General features: G+C 43.3%; 2 protein-coding genes across 3 annotated transcripts in view; one reads left to right on the top strand and one right to left on the bottom strand.

The window, feature by feature from the left end:
- The window catches only part of Pxk (PX domain containing serine/threonine kinase like), a 74,925-nt gene extending 61,473 nt beyond the window's left edge, over nucleotides 1–13,452 (top strand). Inside the window, exons 15-18 of one of the 2 annotated variants that reach the window (XM_076871225.1) lie at nucleotides 159–245; nucleotides 667–736; nucleotides 2,998–3,057; nucleotides 12,187–13,452. In XM_076871225.1, coding sequence (XP_076727340.1) covers nucleotides 159–245; nucleotides 667–736; nucleotides 2,998–3,057; nucleotides 12,187–12,404 — 435 coding nt within the window. In that variant the 3' untranslated portion in view covers nucleotides 12,405–13,452. Of the gene's footprint in view, nucleotides 1–158; nucleotides 246–666; nucleotides 737–2,994; nucleotides 3,058–12,186 lie in introns of both variants that reach the window. The other variant, XM_076871140.1, reaches the window with a different exon arrangement.
- Nucleotides 13,453–14,530: 1,078 nt separating this feature from the next.
- On the bottom strand, nucleotides 14,531–20,506 carry Pdhb (pyruvate dehydrogenase E1 subunit beta). The gene is made up of 10 exons (XM_076871035.1): nucleotides 20,416–20,506; nucleotides 20,274–20,327; nucleotides 18,707–18,814; nucleotides 18,554–18,616; nucleotides 18,415–18,450; nucleotides 17,989–18,274; nucleotides 16,911–17,021; nucleotides 16,193–16,284; nucleotides 15,373–15,514; nucleotides 14,531–15,068 (listed from the first exon to the last, which is right to left on the bottom strand). Exons 1-10 carry the CDS (start codon nucleotides 20,455–20,457, stop codon nucleotides 14,923–14,925), a joined length of 1,080 nt encoding a protein of 359 aa, XP_076727150.1. The 5' UTR covers nucleotides 20,458–20,506; the 3' UTR covers nucleotides 14,531–14,922.
- Nucleotides 20,507–21,332: the final 826 nt, after the last annotated feature.

The following is a 21,332-nucleotide window of genomic DNA, read 5'->3' as shown; positions in this document are numbered from 1 at the left end:
GACAGGCAGGCTGAGTAAAAAAAAACACAAAAAAACAAGATTGTTGATTGTTTTATCCAAATAATTTGATTTGGCAAAGCATATTGTAGAAGATTTTCTTTAGGAAAATGCCTTATGTAGGATGTGCTTACATTGTGGTGGATTGTGATCTCTTAAAGATTCACCAGCATCGAAGACTGACAAGAGCTCAGTCACATCATGGATCTGAAGAAGAAAGAAAAAAGAGAAAGATCTTAGCTCGGAAGGTAAGCCTGGCATCTCTGAGTTCCTGGTGAATGCTCGATTAGTGTGAGGAAAGTTCTAGGTGAACATTTAATGACTTTGTGCTGTATCTCCTTGAAAGCTGAAAGTACTTCCAGATGACTGGTTTGGAGCTTTTTAAAAGCCACATAATATCAGCAGTGTAATGGACCATATAGTTTCCTGGCTTACTGAGGTTGTTATGGCAAAATGTAATTGGTGGAAATGATCAGCCTGAGATAGTAAAGTCAGCATTCTGGGTTTTATTTCCCTCTTTCGTTTTGGCTTGTGGCTTCTTCACTGTGCTAAGTTATGAGGCCAAATATGACCTTGTTTGTAGCTAGTTTAACGGTATGTCTGGAAAATTTTTTATTCTAACTCTCAGCTTCAGCATGTTTATTCTTTGCTCCCTTCTTTCTTTTAAAGAAGTCGAAACGATCTGCTATTGAAAATAGTGAAGAGCATTCAGCAAAGTACAGCAACTCTAATAATTCAGGTAACTGGCTATAGATTTTAGTAGGGCCCAAGAGTCAGAGGTCAAGGTCAGGTGCCTGTGGTTGGTCCAGAGGTTTTGGATTCTTGTGGGCGTAGACTGGGCACCCATACAGAAAACAGAAGAACTCTGATCCTGATGAAGGATTGTGACAGCATTCATGACCTCAGAACTCAAGTGCTAGAGGATCTCAGAGGTTATTAGGTAGCTCTGCTTCTTCATTGTCATTGGCTAATCAGCCACCTACACAGGAGCATTCGCCATGGAAGTAAAACAGACCCTACTTAAAATGCAAGGAATCCTATCTTTCCGTAGAGGCTTCATTAACTGAAAGAACCTTTAATCCTGCCCTCTCCTCTGCACCCCACATGGTGGGAGGATGGGCTTCTCTGCATAGATTAAGGAAAGGACTCAGTGGTGTGTGAGGATGGCAAGAGCATCATTCCAGAAAGCCCAAGATGATTCAAAGGGGTAGGCCTTGCCAGGTGCTGTGGTACACACCTGTAATGCCAGCTGCTCAGGAGGCTGAGGCTGAGTTCAAAGCCAGCCTCAGCAACTTAGCAAGGACCTAAGCAACTCAGTGAGACTCTGTCTCTAAATAAAATACAAAAGCAGCTGGAAAAAGACCTTATTAAAACAACACTTATCTTTTATTAATTCCCCCATGTATTTCTGAGTCACTTTCTCTTGGTGTGCCACCTCTACAAGTCGAAATTCCTTTCCTTTGTCTAGTCATTTCTCCACAATTTATTGCTCTTGGTTAAAATGGTATATAAATCCCTAAGTCTAAGGGCTTTCTTGGGCTTATCATTTATTTTCTATGGAAACTCCATGCCACTTAAAAGTATTAACATCAAATAGAATTAATATGCTTTCTCCTGGGGAGGGGGTGGGGAAGAGGGCTGGGGATGTGGCCCAGTGGTTGAGTGCCCTGGATTCAGTCCCCAGCACCAAAAAAAAGAAAATGGTGGAGGAAAGTGAGGATCTTTACAGGTCATGCCTCATTCTCCTGGGTGAAGTCAGCCAAGAGGATATCTGCCTGGGCTGGAGAAAAAACTGAGAGAAAAGTGAAGTAAGGGTTGTTGAAGGAAATGTACAGATTACCGGGAGACACTACTGGGACCCAAGTTCGGTCTTCTCTCAGTTAAAATCTGTCAGCACTACAAACAGTGTGAAAGTAGCACACGTTGAATTTTACCTTCTGTGCAAGGCAAGCACTCTACCAACTGAGCTCTATCCCCAGCCCAGAGTTTTACCTCCTATTTCAGTAGAAAGCTCATATTTTATAGGGAGCTAAAGGAATATTGCAAATAAGGGAAGCTAGAGGAAGGCATGTCTTAATTAGGATGTCTCTCAGCATGCAGTGTCCATGAGGGAAGGGATTGGGAGTGTGGTCATGGCTGTGAGCTTAACCACAACAGCAAAAGGTGATGGCCCTCCTTTTTGGGGTGTGTGCCCATCAGCCCTGGAGACTCTTGATTAGGAACTCCATGTGCAAGGAGGGTGGGGCTTCTTGTCTTTATAGAAGAGGCTTATGTAGGAACTGCCATCTGCTTCTAGGGCTGCGTCCCTGTCCATCCAGTGTGATTATTTTTTAGGGATGTCTAAGCTACAGGGAGATGCTGAGAACTTGGGAGTGTTTGAAATATAACAAGGCTACTAGACCCAGGAAAAGCATGCAATGTGTGGAATTTTGCACATTGTTTTACTGTAAATTCTGTTTTACTGTATTTACTGAATGTCATGTAAGAAAAAGCATGGAAGATCCACAGGTTGCAGGCTGGACCCTGTCTAATTGATCGTACCCGCTCAGAAATGTACCTTTCTATAGAAAGCAATGCTGGGTGGATTCTGTGAGGAGCTCTTGTTTTCCTTGGAGAAGTTCCCATCAGGCTGTTCTGTACCTCTCTGTTCCCTGTATTGCTCTGACCACTGTCATTTGTCATTACCCAGAGATGAGGTTGGGTCCGGAAGAGAAGTTATTGCCAACTTCCAAAGCTGTTTTGATTAAACAAAGTTGGTTTCAAACTAGTCAAGCTGCTGGGGGCAGCGGGACTCAACAGGCCTTTGGGGACCTGGGGAAGAAAGCAGACCTTGGACTGGGATGAAAGTCTGTTGCCCTTGGGTCCAGTTTGTGAATATTCTGTCCTTTATCACATTGTTCTACAAGGCCCACAAGGCAGTGATGGGTTTCTGCTTGTTCCAAATTCCAAATGTCTGTTTTTGGTCCCCCATGAGGGTTTCCCTGTGTTTTATCTTAGCAGGATCTGGGGCCAGCTCACCTCTCACATCCCCATCGTCGCCGACTCCACCCTCTACAGCAGGTCAGTAATGGGGTAAGGTCATGTGACTCCCTCCTCTCCACCCATGGGAGAAGCGGGCTCTTTCTCTCGTGCCTGGGCCTAGGCATTTCGATGTTAGGTAGCACTGCCTTCTCCTGGGAAGACCAGTGGGAATGCAGATTAGCTGTGTCTTCCAGGAGAGCTCAGGGTTTCCATTTCCAAGCTTGAGTTCATAGGGAATGGACTGGTTTTGGGGCCACTTACCACTCTGGCTCAAGCTTGCTCTCTTGGCTACAAAGCCTCACAAAAGGATCCTTGGGTCAGAGTTTGTCTTGGGACAAAACAAATGCACTACTGCCCAGGGCCTTGTCCTACTGGAGCTTTCTCCTTAGGGAGCCCATTCATGATCTGAGTTTTGTGTCAGAGCAGAAATGGTGAGCTGTCTAGGTGAGGTGCGAAATCCCACCACTGTCTTCTGGTTTCCAGATAACTACTTGCACTCTATTCTACTCTGTAATGCATTTAATTATTCTGATATTTCTTTATCATTAGCCTTTGTTTCACCTATGTGAATTAAATCAGATACTGTGAATTTTGTTTGAAAATTTTAAAAAGAATTTAGCTTGGGGGCTGGGGTTGTGGCTCAGTGGTAGAGCACTTGCCTAGCATGTGTGAGGCACTGGGTTTGATCCTCAGCACCACATAAAGATAAATAAATAAAATAAAGGTCCATCTACAACCAAAAAAAAAAAAAAAAAGAGAGAGAGAGAGAGAATTTAGCTTGGGAGCTTACTTACAGAACTCTGATTCTGCAGAATGGTCTCATAATCCTTTCTTGGCTTCCTTCCCTTTGAACAAAGATCTTTCTAAGCATTTTGCAAGCCCAGTGGAAACACTCTGGAGCAGCATATATTCTTTCACTTCTTAAATGAACCAGCTGTTCTAGATGTCTGAGGAGCTGGCTCTTCACTCAGAGCTCATCAACGATTCTTGGAAAGGTTCCTACAACTTTCTGAAAGAAGGTTGATACAGGAGTTGACAATACCACATTCATTACTGTTTAGGGTAGTATCCGGGAGCTACCAAGAGCATTTTCCGGTTGTTCTCAAATACTTCTTCCTGACCCTCCTGAGGAAATGACAACAAGCAAATGCAAGGGAGCTAATTTGAACCCCCTGCTTCAGGCTTCCTGATGGCTAAGAGCAGTTACCAGAGGCTTATGTAGAATATTCTGGGCCAGGACTTTTCTTGAGTAATGAAGAACCTGGCTCATGGCATGATATTCTTGTCTTTGTCTTTATCAGCAGATTTTTTTTAAAGAAACTCCCAAATACTGATCCAGGTTGATATATCTTTTATGAGGTGATCTGTTTAGGTTGATCACAGACTTCTGGAGATTCGCTGTCCAGACCACATTGTTGAGCCAATTTCTAAAAGTTAGAATATTAATTTTATACCACTTGGACATATTAAGAACATTAACTTGGAGATTCTATGAGCTCTCCTTTAACAAGTGAGGTGTCTCTACTGCACAGAGCACCTCACCATGTGTGTTAGATGTGTCTGGACAGTTCATCGCTAATTCTCATCTTTAAATGACATAGAAAATGTGCAATTTGTTTGGATTGGGGGGAAAAAGTCTCTAATTTACCTCTGCTTTACATGGGAGCTATTTAACACAGTAGTATGTTTGCATGAGATGAGGTAACTTAGAATATGAGAAGAAAAAGGGGAATCTTTTGTCATTAGAGTTGGTACTAGGAAAACTTCCTCTAAGGTGAGTGGAAATGGCAGGAGGTAATACTGTGAATTTGACAGTACCTACCCTGAAGGGGAAGCTTGAGGATTTAGAGGGAAAACACTGAGGTCTAAGCACAATAACTGACAAAGATGGGAAGTCCCCAGCAAGTAGGGACTCCTATCTTTCAGGGTTGATCAAATTATTGATGTCACCCCAAATACAGTACTCTGACCTCTGCTGGGCATTTCTTGTAATACATCTCATAAAAAATAATATTTAGCATTTGCCTAGCAACCTAGCATTGCAGGCCCCAAATGGGGTTCCCACAGGGAGTTTCTTCATTCAAAATGCATTTTAGGGAGCGTGTGATTTCCAGGGGCTGTGTGTGGCCCTGTGTGACCCAGACAGGCAGACAAGGTCCCAGCCTTCATGGAGTCACCTTTTCAGCATCTCAGGAGCTCTAGATTGGCAGATCTAGTTCAGGCAAATGCGTTCCTCCATTCACTGTTAGTTACCAAGGCCTGGAACCAGTCGGTTTCCACTGCTGGGTTTTGGTTACCTCCTCGGTAAATGGCAGAAAAGCAAAAGTTAGAAGAAACCATGTCACAGTTCCTTCTAATCTGCATACTCCAAACCCAGTGTGGACTCTGCCCTCTGGCACTTCACTCAGCAAGAGACCAACAGCAATAGGTCAGCTTAGGTGAGCTGAGCAGGCAGCAGTGCTTCTCTTCTGGAAAGCCTCAGTTTTACGGGTACATTTAAGGTAGCTAAGTGTGACCTAATTATCGGTTACTTTCTGGATGGGGCAGATGTTTCTAAATGGAGGGGGCTACTCCCTTTTCTCTCTAGCTCCTGCCTTGGGGTCTATTGAGTTCCTTAATAAATTGGTGGAGGAATATAATTTCCCTAAGGCTGGCAATTCCATTGGGCAGGGTGACATTCTCTAATACTTTTACTATGATCCTATTTTTCTCAGTGAGAACATTCCTAACACTTTTTTGTTCTTCTAAAGATTTTATTTTTTTGCCCTAGGAAGGTCAGTCTTTCAAGAACTTTAAAATTTTTTATCCTGACTTGTGTCATGGTGAATGCCACCAACTAGTGTTTATACTCTGTTTTCATAGAGCTGAGCGGGTTAAAAGTTCTCATTTCCACCCCACTTAGGGAGCAGAAAGTTCTGTTACTTTGCTATCAATTTTTTTATTTTATTTTAAGTAGATTAGTAAATGAGTGTTTTAGGAAACCTAAATAAGCAGGAGACCCTAAGCTGTTGTTTTTAATAATCTCACCTAACATATTTGGGGCACTTATTTTGTGTCAGGTACTATTATAAATTATTTGTAACCACTGTTTCATTTATTCTCCATTAATATTTTCCAATGAGAGTTGACTCCAGTTGAGTTCCATTTTACAGAAAAAGAAACTAAGGCTATAGTAGGGCTGAGAGAACTTAGCTAAGGTCAGACAGTAGGGAGTGCTAGGGTCAGGATTGGAGCTTGGTTCTACCTTTGTTCATTTGCCCAACTGATTTATTGAGTGCCTGCTTTTTTCAGGGTGCACTGCTGGGCCTATGCTGTTAAACATTTCTCAGCTTGTGTAGAAGGAACCCCAAGCCAGGCACAGTGGTACACACCTATAATCCAGCCACTCAGGAGGCTAAGGCAGGAGGAGCCCAAGTTTGAGGCCAGTCTGGGCAACTTAGCAAGACCCTATATCAAAATAAAAAATAAAAAGGACTCAGTGGTAAAGCACTCCTGTGTGATTGATAAACAAATAAGAAAGAATCCGAAATATAGAATCAGGAAACCTGAAGTGAGTCCTGAGTCCTAGCTCTATTACTTGCCTGCTGTGATCTTGGGCAAATAATTTCTATTCTTTGAAGCTGTTTTTTTTTTGTTTTGTTTTTTTTAATATCAGGAATTGAACCAGGGGCACTTTACCACTAAGCCACATCACTAGCCCTTTTTGAAAAATATTTTATTTACAGACAAGGTCTCGCTGAGTTGCTTAAGGCCTTGCTAAGTTGCTGAGGCTGGCTTTGAACTTGCGATCCTCCTGTCTCAGCCTCCTGTCTCAGCCTCCTGTCTCAGCCTCCTGAACTATGGGATTACAGGTGTGTGCCACTGCGCCCGGTTGAAGCTGTCTTTTAAAAGAACTCCTTCACCTTACTAGGTAGATGCTGTACACAGCAAAGCTATAAGCAATGAAGTGCCATAAGCTAAGTGTCTGTCATCAGAGAATTTTAGCCCTTGTTGCTTACAGTTTAATTTTAAGCAGTCGTTTTGAGGAAGGAGATCTGACAGTTTGTAGAAAACCCAGTCTATAAGAATGAGTGGAGAAAAAGAGAAGTTTTGACTCCAGAGAGCTGGAGGTAGCAAAGCAGAGCCTTGTGGGCATGAAGAGTGATTAGGGGCTTAAAGAATGGGACAGAAAGTGAAGGACTAATAAGGAGGAAAAGAAGACTTAAGGCACGAAGAAAGAGATGAGTTTATTTAGAATGTTGAAGTTTCTAAAATTTACTTAATCAAATCAAAGCCTAAAACCTCCATTGTAGACTCAAAATTGCTGTGTCTGGCCATAAGAATGATCTGTCTGTCTCTCAGAAACCACACATACACAAAGGCGCACTCTCTGGGATGAGCAGGGCTGCCCTGCAGCCAAACTCTGAAGCACGTGTTGACTCTGTTCTTCTGCCCACTGCTGCCACCTGCTGTGGCCATTCCCAGCTCTCCTCCTCCTTTTGCAAGTCCAGTTCCTAGTATAAGACCTCCTCCTTAGAGTACTCTCCTAGAATGGGGAGGAAAGGTGGGCAGGTGTTCCCAGCATCCTTTGTGTCTTCCAGACCATCCTGGTGTGAGTGGTCAGTCTGCACCGCCCAGGGGGCGCTAGTTCCTGGTCCACCTCCAGGGAGGGGATTTTTCCTCCAGGCAGTATATGGAATTTGTTCCTTAGGAACTCTGAGATTCCCTCTCTGGGAAACCATTATCCCTCACATTAAACTGGAAACTTATCAGTTGAAAAGAAGACAAGAAAAATATTTGCCTTTCTTCTTCCTTTCCTCCCTTCTTTCCTTCCTTTCTTGCCTTATTCATGCTTTACCAGGGGAAGGTGACCCGTATCTCTGCCTGGGAGGCCTCCCACCCAGGCAATCCACCTTGAACCTGCCCTATGCTTTTTCTCTTCCCAACTTCAGAAAGTCTCTATTTTAGACACTTCAAGTCTTGCTTGCAAAAAAATTAAATTAAATTAAAAAGTGGTGAGTTTTCCTTTCCTTCCCTCGGTCCTTGTTTGGAAATAGAATGAGGTACACTGCTGATGCTCTTCAGGGCCAGGAACCTCCCTGGCTCTTTTGAAGTGAGCACTATGCTTATAAAGAAATAAAAATAGCACCTAACTGGCTCAGGAGAGAAAGACTCTGAAGAGGAAAGTGACTCATTGATTGCTCTATTACTAGATTTCCCATGTCCTAAAAGGGTCACAATCAGGTTTAAAAACCAGGGCATTTTGTGGTTAATTTGAGTATCTCCTAGTTTTGCAGTGAGATTAATTAGCATGTGATTCAGACTGTCTGATTTTACTGTCTGTTACTGTTTGATTAAATGACACTAAAACCTGAATAATGACTTGTGTCCCCTCTCTCTTTCTTTCTCTTTGCTGTTTTCAGTAGAGCATGCGCCATTTTGAACGTGAATTTTCGGTAAAGTAAGCTATGCTAATTTCTCTAACTTTAAAGATGCTCTGTTTCTGTATGTGACTAGAACCCAAAGTGTCTAGATCACTAAGGTGATGAACACGTGGCAGAGCAGATTTGAGACTGTGTCCTTATTGGAACATTTCAATGAAATACAGCATCTTTAAAAAGCACCCAAATGACTTCATCTATATTCATTTCATTTCCATCACGACCTTCAAAAGTCTTCATTTTCACTCTGATTTTCGTTATAAAATACAGCTCTAAAACCTGCTAATTGACTGCATGGCATTTTGATGTATTTTAATTTTGGAAACCATGACTCTCAAATTACAGAAATATTGGTCCCTTCTCACTCTGATCTAGAGGAAAAGGTGTTAGGAAAAGGCTGTAGGGTTTTGGGGTTCCAGGGAGACAGCTTACTGGCTTGCGTAACTGATGATGGTTGGGAACAGTTCTTTTTAAAACTTCCTTAAAAATTCTCTAGTCGGGACCTGGGAATAGCCTCCTTCTTTGCCTGAGGTCAAAGTGAAGGTGGTTCCCAAGACCTGGGGACCAGGGGCTGGGGCTCTCCACTCTCTCCTCAGAGTGGTAGGTAGTCTGGTAAGGCTCTAGTGTGGTCTGGTGGCCACTTGGCCTCCCACCTATGTGTGTGGACCAGAAAGGAACTCAGCCACAGAGACCTGTAAATTACCCTCTGCTAAAATTGACCCGAGGACAGAGGATTTAGATGTCCTTTCCATGAGGCTGTCCAGCATGTTTCTGGAATGGCATTCCTCCCTATGTCTCACCTACTTTCTTGGGGCAGCAGCCTGTGCTTTCCTCTACTGGACGGCCTGTTTCCCATTGAGTTTGGTAGGAGAGGATTTCAGGAAGGGTAGAGTAACTGGTCTTAGAGATTTTTTCTAAGAGAAAGGGAGCTGGGAGAGATCAGGACTGACTGTCTCCCATCCTAGATGCATAACGTGAGGCCAGCCTACTCTGTCACCTGGGGAAAGGACTATCTGGGACCTTTTGCAGGAGGAGCTTTTGCATTTGAGACATGGAACACACATCAGGCAGTTGTTCCTAGGTTTTCACAGGCCTCATAGCTCCTGAACCCCATCCACAGCTCACCCCTGCCATTGTTACCAGTGTATTGTAGCTTAAGTCCCAACAGACCTTTAAAGGAAGCTTGTGACCTTAAAAAGGCAAGAAGAAAAGACCAGGGACAATAGATGGAACTTGTTGTCAAGACTCAATCCCTGGAGTGCAATTTGCCTCCTTCTGTTTTGACCTCTGACTCCTAGGCCTCCCCTCTCCTTGCTGAGGGGGTTCTGAGCTGGTAATGTGGGCTCTGGCCTTCCGTGAATGTGACTGTATACATCAAGATCTGCCCTAGTTCTTGCAGGCCTAGTGAGGAAAAGTGGCCCTTTGATGCCGGTCTGACCCTCTGTGAGCAGACATCAGGGTGGGTGGGCAGCTCTCCTTTCACACTGCCCTTAGCATCCTTGCTACAGTCACAGATCACCCCACAGCACTTTCGACAGTCTGTTTATTTCCAATATCTACCTTTTCAAAGTGATCAAAATGGCAAGTTTCAGCCTTTCCTGGGAAAATGAAGATATATTTACTGAACTCCCCCCACAACTTCCAAACTCTGTGGTAGTAATTTACACTCTTAATGTCAATGCTGGACAATGAGGCCAAAGTCAAGTTGGTTCCCTATGAGGCCAGGCACTTCTGTTCTGTGCCAGGATGGCCAGCCATACCTGTAAGCCCATTCCCCAAGTCCTGTCTCTAGCCCCCCAGAATCCTGGGCTTCAGGAATAACCAGTCTCTGGGTGGCCAGTTCTGGGCTGCCAGAGTCTGTCTTCTCATTCTTAACCCTGCAGTGATTCTTCTGCCAGGGGTCAGAGCACAAAGCTGAAAGGAAGAAACCCTGGAGTCCTCTCTTCTGGCCACTGGCACCTAAGTGGGCAGGGCTCCCTTCTCCTGGCATTTCACTGGTCACGTCCAGAAGTCCTCTTCAGAGGAACATTTCCATCACACGCTCATTCCACCTGGGTTTCTCATCTCGAACAGTCACTTCAGGTTTAAAGCCCTTTTTATAACCCTGTGACATAAAATCAGGAACATCTTCCCACAATCAACGCCAGCACAGAACATAATTGCCCTTCATGTATTAGTTGTTATCCAGTAGATCAATGAAAGTTACATTTTGTTCATTTGTCTGTATTTAATCTTTATTTGTATTGATCATTGAGAATCCCAAGGCTGCAGAGCATGGGTGTATGTTTTTTGTATCATTCTTCAATTTTAACTGTCTTAGGTTGGGGTAAAAGATATAAAGGAAGGTAAGTGGTTTTCTATGAATTATAAGATTTCAGCTGTTGCCTGTCACAGTTGGTGGGAAGGATATACTTACTTGAATATTTTCTGGGTCACCCCAAGCCATTCATCCATACAAATTCATCCATACAGGTGTCTTTCCTGTTCTCACTATAGCTCACCACAGTGTGGGGAGCCACCCAGCAGAATATCTCCCTGCTGTAGCCCTAGCAGGGGTAGAGGACAGGGCAGCAGTAAATAGTAGAGTTCCAGGGAGACACAGGTTCACAGGACATAAACCCAGTAACCCTGTGCATAGGAAAGTTCTGTAAGGTAGTGCTATTTCTGTACTTAGTATTTATTTTGTCCCGGGAGAACAATTCACTCATTGATTCAAAAATATGAAATTCAACTTGCAAATATCCATGTGCCTTAGAGGTGGGCATGTTTTAGATACCTGTCTAGCTTCCCCTCCTTGCCAAGTAGAGCTCAGCATTCTGGCCCCTCCTGATGCACCAGCAGAGATGCATGTCTGGTACAGTTCCATTCAGTTCCTCAGTTGGACTACCGAACAGCACTTGACAAGAGAATGTCATTGCCAAGGAGAGACCCCTTTAAGTGCTTGCTTTACACTGCTCACAATCATTAGCGTTTTATATTTCTTTAACCCAACCCAGTAGAAAATGACTCTTCAAGACAGACTCCTTTGGGGAATGCATAACCCAGCAGGTGCTGGTTCCTTGATGAGAATCCTCAGGGGTTTATCATTTTATTTTAAATCACATCCGTCAAAATATTGCACATGTTAGAGCCACTGAACTAGTCATCCCTTTGAGTAATTGGCATTCAGGTAGCTCAGTGCTGTGCAGAAAGATGTCTGCATCACACATCTAGCTCAGAATGGGTGGGGCTGCCTGTACCTGGCTAAAGTGGCTGATGGAACTCTTCTTTTGGTACCATTACTTAAATTTGGAAAATGAGATCAGCACCTTATTTATGTAGACTAAGGATCACTGTGGCCTGGCATGGTGGCCAATGCCCGTCATCCCAGCAACTCAGTAGGGCTGAGGCAGATTGAAAGTCTGAGGCTAGCCTTGGCAATTTAGTGAGACCTTCAGCAACATCAAGACCCTGTCTCAAATTTAAAAAAAGCAAAAAAGAATGTCATTGTGTATGTTGCCATGTAATCTGTGATATTTGTTCCAACAGTCTTCTCATCTGATATTTGAGGCAAATGACAATCTTATAACCCTTTGATGCTTCAGCTTTTCTGTTCAGTGTTTTAGAGAGTGGTACAGTACTGGGTATCTTGATCCCTCTGAGGAGAATATTTGCAGTCTCCCCTCAGTCCTTTCCACCCAGGTCTGAGCAGCAGCAGTGCCCAGGGCTGGGGGAGAGGTGGATACTGACTGTCCCCTTGCCTCCACAGGGCTATCTGCATTACCTCCACCTCCTCCACCTCCACCTCCACCTCCACCGCCAGCAGCTCCCTTGCCTCCTGCGAGCACAGAGGTGCCTGCGCAGCTCTCATCCCAGGCTGTGAATGGTGTGAGCCGAGGGGCCTTGCTCAGCTCCATCCAGAATTTCCAAAAGGGAACTTTGAGAAAAACCGAAACCTGTGACCACAGTGCTCCTAAGATTGGCTGAGGCTTCCTGTTTACACTGAGGGAAGAATTCATGTCCGCCCCACTCCTACCCGCTAAAGACCCTTCTTCCTGGATGAGCCCTTGAGGAATCAGTAAAGCCGCGCACTGTTCTGCAGATGCTTGGCTAAGAGGCCTGTTAGGAGGGAGCCGTCCTCCAAATAGAATAAAGTGGAGCTGGCGTTGCTGCCTTAAGAAATGTGTTGTTCCTTTGTCAGCGTTGTGAAGGAGTCTGGTCATCTGCTAATGGACATCTTTTGGGGGCAGCCACATATTGGAATCAATATTTTCACCATTTAAAGGAAATGGACAGAGACAGAAGCAATGACAATGTTCCGTCACCACAGTGAATGGCCTTTCTGTTGCAATCCCTCCTACCCCATCAGAAATGTTCCTCTCATAGCTTATTTTTTCTGAAGCATTGTCTCATTATTTCTTAGCTAATTCCCATTTCTGCTACTTTTATTTCACCTCCGACATTAATACTGTGGCCCAAAGCACAGTTATGTTGCTGAGTCAGAGAAGCCACTGAGTTCTTCACATTTTTTTCTTCCCTCAAATAAAATGGGGGAGTTCCTAACAGTCTCAGGCTCCACCAGGAATCCCATTTTGGCTATAGAACTTGGGGCTGTGAGAACAACTACTCTGTGGACTCCTAGTTCATTTTAGTTAGAATGTATTGAAACAGACACAAAAAAGCTCTTGCCTGTTAGAGGATCTGCGTAGTCCTCAACAACAAAGTCATCTGGGTGGTCGTTATTACAACACAAGCAAATTTGGCATCTATATAAATCGATTCTGATTTTTGAAAGACTTATTGAATATATCACCTTTTTTAATGTTACTCATTTATTAGAAATCTTTTATCCTGATTTGCTTAAACCTTTAAATAAATTGCACTTTAAAGGATTATAAATAATCCATTTTAAAATTCAAGTACACACATCAGTGTTGGTTACTATGCAGAGAGAATGTCATTGTGTATAGTTTCATGTAATCTGTGATAAATGTTCAGCTGTATTTTTTAAAATAAACCATGTCAAGAAAAACATGTTGTCTGGAGCTTGGCTACGTGTTTCAAATGAGAACTTTTTACAGCATCTTTTGTAAACATAAAGCTTACATTAACACAGTATATCTAAAGTTTCCTTCCTACCTATCCTGCCTTTATTCTTTTGTGTCCTATCATTTGTCAATAAGAACAAACAATCATTATTTACATCTTAGTATTTAAATTCGATGTTAGATAATTTAAATATTCTTTACTAACTGACTTAAACCTATCTTTCTCCATCTCAACTTATGAGGGTAATGTATGACAATGTCTGTTTTTGGTAGTGAGAAAAACACCTGACTTAAATTTTGCCTTCATTTAAAAAGGAACCTGTTAGAATCCGGTATTTGAAGACTGAGTGGACAAGATCCCATTCCAAGTGTGATGTAGTCTAGGTGATCTGTTCCTGATGGTAGCTGTGGGCCTTCTAAAGTTAGCTTTGTTGTTTTACATAAAGTTTTAGATATATTGAATAAAAACAAGCAATGTGGAGCTGGGCCGGAGCTCAGTGGCAGAGCTTCTAGTATGCACAGGGCCCAGGGTTTGATCCCCAGCACCAGAGGAACACCACTGCCAAAAATGAAAATGATTTTGTACACCAGCTTTGTTTCCATTTGGCATTCTTTTTTGCAGTACTAGGAATTGACACCAGGGGCACTCTTACATATGAACTATATATATCCAGACCTTTTATTAATTTTTAAATTGAGACATTAAATTGCCCGGGCTAGCCTTGAACTTGTAATCTTCCTGCCCCAGCCTCCTGAGTAGCTGGGATTACAAGCATGTGCCACAAGAGGCAGCATTGGGTTTTGTTTTGTTTTGGGTATTGGGGGTGGAACCCAGGGGCCCTTTACCACTGAGTTACATCCCTGGCCCTTTTTATTTATTTTTAATTTTGAGACATGATCTCACAAAGTTGCTTAAGGTTCAAGCTGCTGAGGCTGGTCTCAAACTTGCTATCCTCCTGACTCTGCCTCCTGGGTTGCTGGGATTATAGGCAATGCAATATGCATGGCTAATTTCGTAAAGAATTTTGAAATTTCCACCCACATTAATCATTTCATGAATAAAAATATAATCAGGAATTCCTTTATTCCTTATCAAAACAATCAAACAGTAGATGTAGATTATACACTTTATTTATACATATAAGTTATCTTTTTTGGATATAACTTTCATCAGTACTATGCCACATTCATACCTTGTCCTTCTAGCAAAAGAGGTAAAATTTTACATTAATGCATTCAAAGAACAGGACAACCGTAACAGACAGTGAAAGCATGGAGTCTAGGGCAGAAGAGTGGCGTCTTCCCCACTCAGACACATTCAGACATCCCACCAGTACAAAACACCTGTTGCTGCCTTAGAGAGAACTTTTTGAATTGTAAGGTCTTACAGTACAATCCAGGTGAAGTCCCAGCAAGTATTTTAAGTAAATCTCAGTGACTTGATATTCATGTACAAACTAGATATTTAATGTTTTCTTTATAGCAAATATGATGTCCTTGACCTGAGGTACAGAGTTGTCTTCTAGAATCTTTGCATAAGGCATAGGGACGTCAGCACCAGTGACTCGAACAGCAGGAGCATCCAGGAAATTGAATGCAGGGCCTAGGAGAGAAGGCAGGCTTTCCTGAGAGAGGCGACAGAAGCCAGCTGACTACTACCCACTTAACACAGAGATGTGGTTACCCAGGAAAAGAAAACATAGGTGAAGAATTTCTAATTGTGGGGAACTGTTTCTGGCTTTGCTTTTTAAAACACTTACCCAAAGGAAAAAATGCCAAAATGACAAATTGAATCGCCAAGTCTTTTGGCCATCCCTAGTTTTTTTTTCTTTCTTTATCCAGTACAAATTAAGGCTTTAATTTTATTATAGCTTGACTACATTCTAGAATCAGTTTCTCTGAAATACCTTCCATGATCCTGGCACAAATTTCAGCTCCTACTCCAAATTGTGGCCAGCCTCCTTCCACTGTTATGAGATGATTTGTCTTCATGACACTGGCTTCTATGGTATCAATGTCCATTGGTCTGATGGTACGCATATTTATCACCTAAACAGACAGCATAATATAAATACGCTTTATGGAAGCACTGCAGCACAAAGATAGCCTGGACCCTATAATAACAACTTCCTTTTTTTGTTTCTTGTTAATGAATGTACAAAATGTAATAAAAGGAAAATTGTAATTAAAGCAAAAATCTCTTCTCTCAGCAGCTCTGTTCACATATAGAATTCATTTGTCCTCCTCAGCTCTAACTTCTATCTTGGCAAAATAAATAATAGCCAACTTGCACTGAGAGCTTAGCATGCACCAGGCCTTACACTCAGTATAATGCTCACAGCCATCCCACGATGGAGTAGTATTTACATTATCCTCATTTTATAGCTGATGAGAAGTGGAATATGTATCTTGCCCAAGTGTAAATAGTAAGCACAGGTCCTACAGAGAAAGTTAGAATCATTAACTTCTGAGTATGTGCCTAAGACCAGCCCCAAAGGCTAAGTCTTGAGAAAGCAAGTACTATTCTAAAAGACCTAGAACCTGAGTGGTAAAAAGCTAAGTTATGTGATAAGCAAGCTGCTTCTTAGCTCTAAGGAGAGACAGAACTAAGTGGCAAAGCAAGATTTTACAACCAACTAACCTATTACAGAACTCAAACTCCCATTTCTAGGTCTTATATTTAAAGAGGCTTTCTGATTTCTTAAGAGCAAATGAATGTCCACTCACCTCACATTCAATTCCCTCTTTAGATAGCACCGTAGCAGCTTCTAAGCAGTGGCCCACAGGTCTGGAATGGGAAACCACCGTTATATGTGTCCCTGAAACAGAATGGTCACAGGTCAGAGGTCAGGTTGAGAATAAAGATGCGGTACCAGTCTGCAATCAGCTGTGGCTCTTGTTCATCTGTCAAGTCCTCAATTTCATTCCAGTGAGCCAAGGAATGTAGCCGCCTTCCTAAAAATGAAATACACACCTACTGGACTGAGATTTGAGAAGCATAACTGTATGAAAAATCAGGCATCACACATCATATCTTTTCCCACCTTTGTGGTACTGGAGAATGAACCCAGGGTCTTGTGCAGGCTAGGCAAGTGCTCCACAACCAAGCTATGTCCCCAGCTCCACATATTCTTAACCTAAGCTCACCTTTACATTTTTAGTTTTATTATTATTTATTTATTATTTCAAAATACATAGCAATACCTTCTAGACTTCATTTGACTTAAAAAAAGAGGGGCTGGATTAAAAATAATGTTTTTTTTTTCTTGAGAGAATATTTTAATATTTATTTTTTAGTTTTCGGCGGACACAACATCTCTGTTTGTATGTGGTGCTGAGGATCGAACCTGGGCCGCACACATGTCAGGCGAGCATGCTACCACTTGAGCCACATCCCCAGCCCCCCAAAATAATGTTTAAATGTATACTAAATGCACAGTCTTACCTTGCCTTTCTACTTTGGCTTTTCCGATAGGAATCAGAAAATCTTTTGATTGAGCTTCTGTAGGAAATTCAAAAGGAACTCCATACATCAATTCATTCTCTAGTACCACCACTGCAAAATATAAATATTTAAGCAAAAATTAACTAACTACATAATGACTAAAAATGCATGGACAACATCATTTATCATGTGAAAAGTTTCACTGTGTTTATTAGGAAGCCTTGTTTCTATTATGTCCAATAACTTAAGGATGGTCTATGTTGTTACAGTTGTAGTTTGGTCAATATAATTTTTTTTTTTTTTTTTAAGAGAGAGAGAATTTTTTAATATTTATTTTTTAGTTTTCGGCGGACACAACATCTTTGTTTGTATGTGGTGCTGAGGATCGAACCTGGGCCACACGCATGCCAGGTGAGCGCACTACCACTTGAGCCACATCCCCAGCCAATATAATTTTATCTGCTGCGGTTAAGACAGTGTTGTGGAGTGTGCAGTAAATGTCACCTTTACCTAACTGCTCCCATTTTAGTTGGAACTAAAAAAACAACCACATTCTTTACTATCTTTACAATATCTATTATCTATAAATCATTAGTATTTGATATATCTAATCCTAAGTAGAGGCCTTTAATGATTCCTTCGATGCAAGGAGTTTTTAGTTTTTTTCATACTGGGGAATTAACCCAAGGGTACCTCACCACTGAACTATATCCCAACCTTTTCAATTTTTTTTTTTATCTTGAGAAAGAGCCTCACTAAGTTGCTTAAAACTATACTATGTCTCTGAGGCTAGCCTACAAATTGCAATCCCCCTGCTTCAGCCTCCCAAGTCGTTAGGATTTCAGGTGTGTGCCACTGCCCCCAGCTTTCATTTTCTTTTTTTAAAGTTCAAAAGAGACTGGGCTGGGGATGTGGCTCAAGTGGTAGCGCGCTCGCCTGGCATGCGTGCGGCCCGGGTTCGATTCTCAGCACCACGTACAAACAAAGATGTTGTGTCCGCCTATAACTGAAAAATAAATATTAAAAAAAAAAATAAATAAATAAAGTTCAAAAGAGACATAGGGATCACTTTGCTGACCTGGATTGTTATCTCGAATGGCTGATTTGATGAGTCCTTTCGCATCTTCTGAATTCCAGGGGCTGACCACCTTTAAGCCTGGGCAGTGTCCATACCACGCAGCAAAGCACTGTGAGTGCTGGGCAGCTACACCTGCTGAGGCACCATTGGGCCCCCTGAAGACTATGGGCACACACTGGAGGCCCCCTGACATATAGTAGGTCTTGGCAGCTGAATTTATAACCTGATCAATGGCTTGCATGGAGAAATTAAAGGTCATAAATTCACAAATGGGTCGCAAACCAGCCTGTCAAATCAAAAACATTGATGTTAAAAAAGAATAGAAACAGCAATGAAGAGTGGCAAACAACCTCTCCCTTCCTCCAACATCCAATGTTTTTAAAGATCCCATTAAAAGAAGTCTCTTTGGATAAGCTTATTACATACCATAGCTGCACCGACAGCAATTCCAGCAAAGCCCATCTGTAAAGTAAATCACAAGCCTAAGACAAAGATCTAAAAAATCAGGATTGCAAACACTGATAGATATGCCCTTCAAAGATCAACTTCCTACAGGAGGGCTTACCTCAGATATGGGAGTATCTATAATCCTTTTGTCTCCATATTTCTTCCACAGGCCTCGGCTAACCTACAATTAAGAGATGAACCCATTACTTTTAAGCACATGTTGGTGTGAAGGGCCACTTCAGTTCTGAATAACTTTCACTATTTTGGTTACCTTGTATGCCCCATCATACTGGGCAACTTCTTCCCCAAGAAGAAATACCTTCTCATCTCTTTCCAGTTCCTCATCCATACCTTGATTGATAGCATCTCGAACTGTCATCTGTCACAGGAATAGAAAAACTACCAATATACTAGAGGATTATTTAGAATATCATTGAGATTCTCTTCCTTTACACTTACCTAGGCTGTACACAATACGAAACATAAAATTAAAACAGGCTTCTCCTTAAAAGTTCCAAGAATTCTTAAATAAGTTATATTGCTATCTTAAACTGGATATGTCAGTTATAAGCTTACTGAACTTTTTTTTTTTTTTGGCCGTACTGGCAATTGAACCCAGGGGTGCTCTATCAGTACGCTATATCACCAGCCCTTTTATGTTTTGAGACAGCTTCTTGCTAAGTTGCCCAGGCTGGCCTCAAACTTGTGATCCTCCTGCCTCAGTTTCTTGAGTGGCTGAGATTACAGACTATGACACTATGCCCAGCCTTAATACTTTTCTTGATGTACATGTTATTTGCAGGCCACCCTAGCTCACAGGCATATGCTAGGTTGTTTTGTTACCACAGTTAAGAGGGCTAAGGGGTAGAGAAAATCAGGGAAGCTTAACTAAGGCTAGGTATTGAGCACTCACTAGGTGCCAGACACTGCCAAACACTTTGAACTGAGGATATATAAGGTGTTATTTTAATACAAAGAATGGCAGAAACTTCTAGTAAAGAAAAAAAGGGGGTGGTGGTGGATATTATTATACACTGTAGCAATTCTGCTGCTAGGTACATACCTTAAAGAACTGAAAGGAAGACTCAAATATATACCTGCACAACAACATTCATAGCAGCATTACTCACAAATTCAAAAGGTGGAAACTCAAATGCCCATCTTTGCATAAATGAATGAAATAAATGTATACACACAACAGATACTATTCAGACTGTGTAAGGAAACACATTCTGTTGTATCCTACATATATTAATCCTGAAGATAATGTGCTAAGAGAAATAAGCCAGGCGCAAAAAGGCCAAACGAATTCCACTTACGTGAGGTTCTAGAAGAGGCAAACCCAGAGTACAACAGAGGTTACAAGGGGGTGGTGGTGGTTAAGGGATTATCGGGGAGTGAATGGTGTTTCTAAGTGGACAATGAAAAAAAAGTTCTGGAAATGTATGGTGGTGATGGTTGCATATGGTGAATGTACTTGATGCCACTCAATTATCACTTTAAAGGAGTAAATGTTGAGCATATTTTGTCACATGAAAAAGAAAAAAAAAAGAAAGATGGGGGTGCGGTTGATAGAGGAAGCCACTAGTTTTCTTCGATGGCTCATCTGATCCCAACCAGCCTCACGGGGCGACAAGCCAGTGTGATTAGTGCCCGGCGGCGATGGAGGCAGCAGGAGCCCCACGCAGGATGCGTCAGTCCGCGGCCCCCAGAGCCTGCGAAGGCCACTTATCTCCGCGACGCGGACCAGCTAGGGCGCTGGCGCGACCCCGGCGTCTCCAGACCCGGTCCCGGGACAAGGATTCCCTCAGGCCCTGCGGAGCTCCCGCGCGAGTTACCTGCAGGGCGGCCGGCGTGGTCCGATGAAAGCGCCTCCTCAGCAGCCCGGAGACCTGGGGCGGGGGAGAGAAGGACACTCAGAGAGGTCGCTGGGTGGGCATGGGTCGCGCAGGGTCGCGGGGGCCGCGAGCCGCTGCCTACCTGCTGAAGGGGTCTCCGCACCAGCCCCGATACCGCCGCCATCTTGACCGTGTCCTCTAGCCGTCGCCTAATGACAACACAGCGGGGACGCAGACGAGGTAGGCCACGCCCCCCGCCGGCGCGACCAATGGCAGGGCGCGGCGCTTGCGTGGCCCGCCCCTCCGCCCACCGGCCGCGGGGCCGAGCGCCCGGCGGGGGTGGAGTAGGATGCTGAGTCTTTGCTCTGGCCGGCTCAACTTTTATCCGCCCCAGGCGGCCGCGCACGCGCGGGGTGCACGCAGGGCACACGCCTCTGACTGCTGGTGCTTGAGCAGACTGGGAGTCACCCTGTGAGGAGCGCGATGGCGTGAGGCTGGAGGGATTTTAAGAGGCCGCCCCTCTGCGGGTGCTGGAATCCTTTGGGCACCAAGTAGTGCTTGCACACACACTAGTGATGGGGGACTTTCGGCTGTAGAGTGAGCCTGGACTCTGCGCAGCGCTGTTGGTTCTTTTTGGGGGGCTGTAGAGTACTGGGAATTGAACCCAGGGGCACTGGAACACTGATCCACATCCCCAGCCCTATTTTGTATTTTATTTAGAGACAGGGTCTCACTGAGTTGCTTAGGGCCTCGATGTTGCGGAGGCTGGCTTTGAATTCTCCTGCCTCAGCCTCCCGAGCAGCTAGGATTTCAGGCATGCACGCCCGCGAATTGTGCTTGCTCTAGGCTGGCTTTGAACTCTTGGTCTTCCTGCCTGGGGCTCCCGAACCGCTGAGATTACAGGGGTGCATCACCATGCCCAGTTGTTGGTTCCTTAAAGTGCAAACAATAGCTTTCATTGACATAGTAAGCGCGCCTAATGTGTGCTAAGTTTTGTGATGTGTGCTTTATAGCTCACTGGGCACAATAACCCTCTGGTGACTCCAGAGGGTTATTGCC

Source organism: Callospermophilus lateralis, chromosome 1 (assembly GCF_048772815.1).
Source record: "Callospermophilus lateralis isolate mCalLat2 chromosome 1, mCalLat2.hap1, whole genome shotgun sequence".
Lineage (NCBI taxonomy): Eukaryota > Metazoa > Chordata > Mammalia > Rodentia > Sciuridae > Callospermophilus > Callospermophilus lateralis.
This window is presented reverse-complemented; position numbering and strand designations above follow the sequence as displayed.

Coding starts and splice junctions, on each gene's coding strand:
- Pdhb (XM_076871035.1), bottom strand. CDS start 20,457: ATGGCGGCGGTATCGGGGCTGGTGCGGAGACCCCTTCAGCAG. Junction 18,815..20,273: donor CCACGCCGGCCGCCCTGCAG/GTAACTCGCGCG, acceptor TTCCTGTGACAG/ATGACAGTTCGAGATGCTAT. Junction 15,515..16,192: donor AAGAGGGAATTGAATGTGAG/GTGAGTGGACAT, acceptor CTGTCTGTTTAG/GTGATAAATATGCGTACCAT.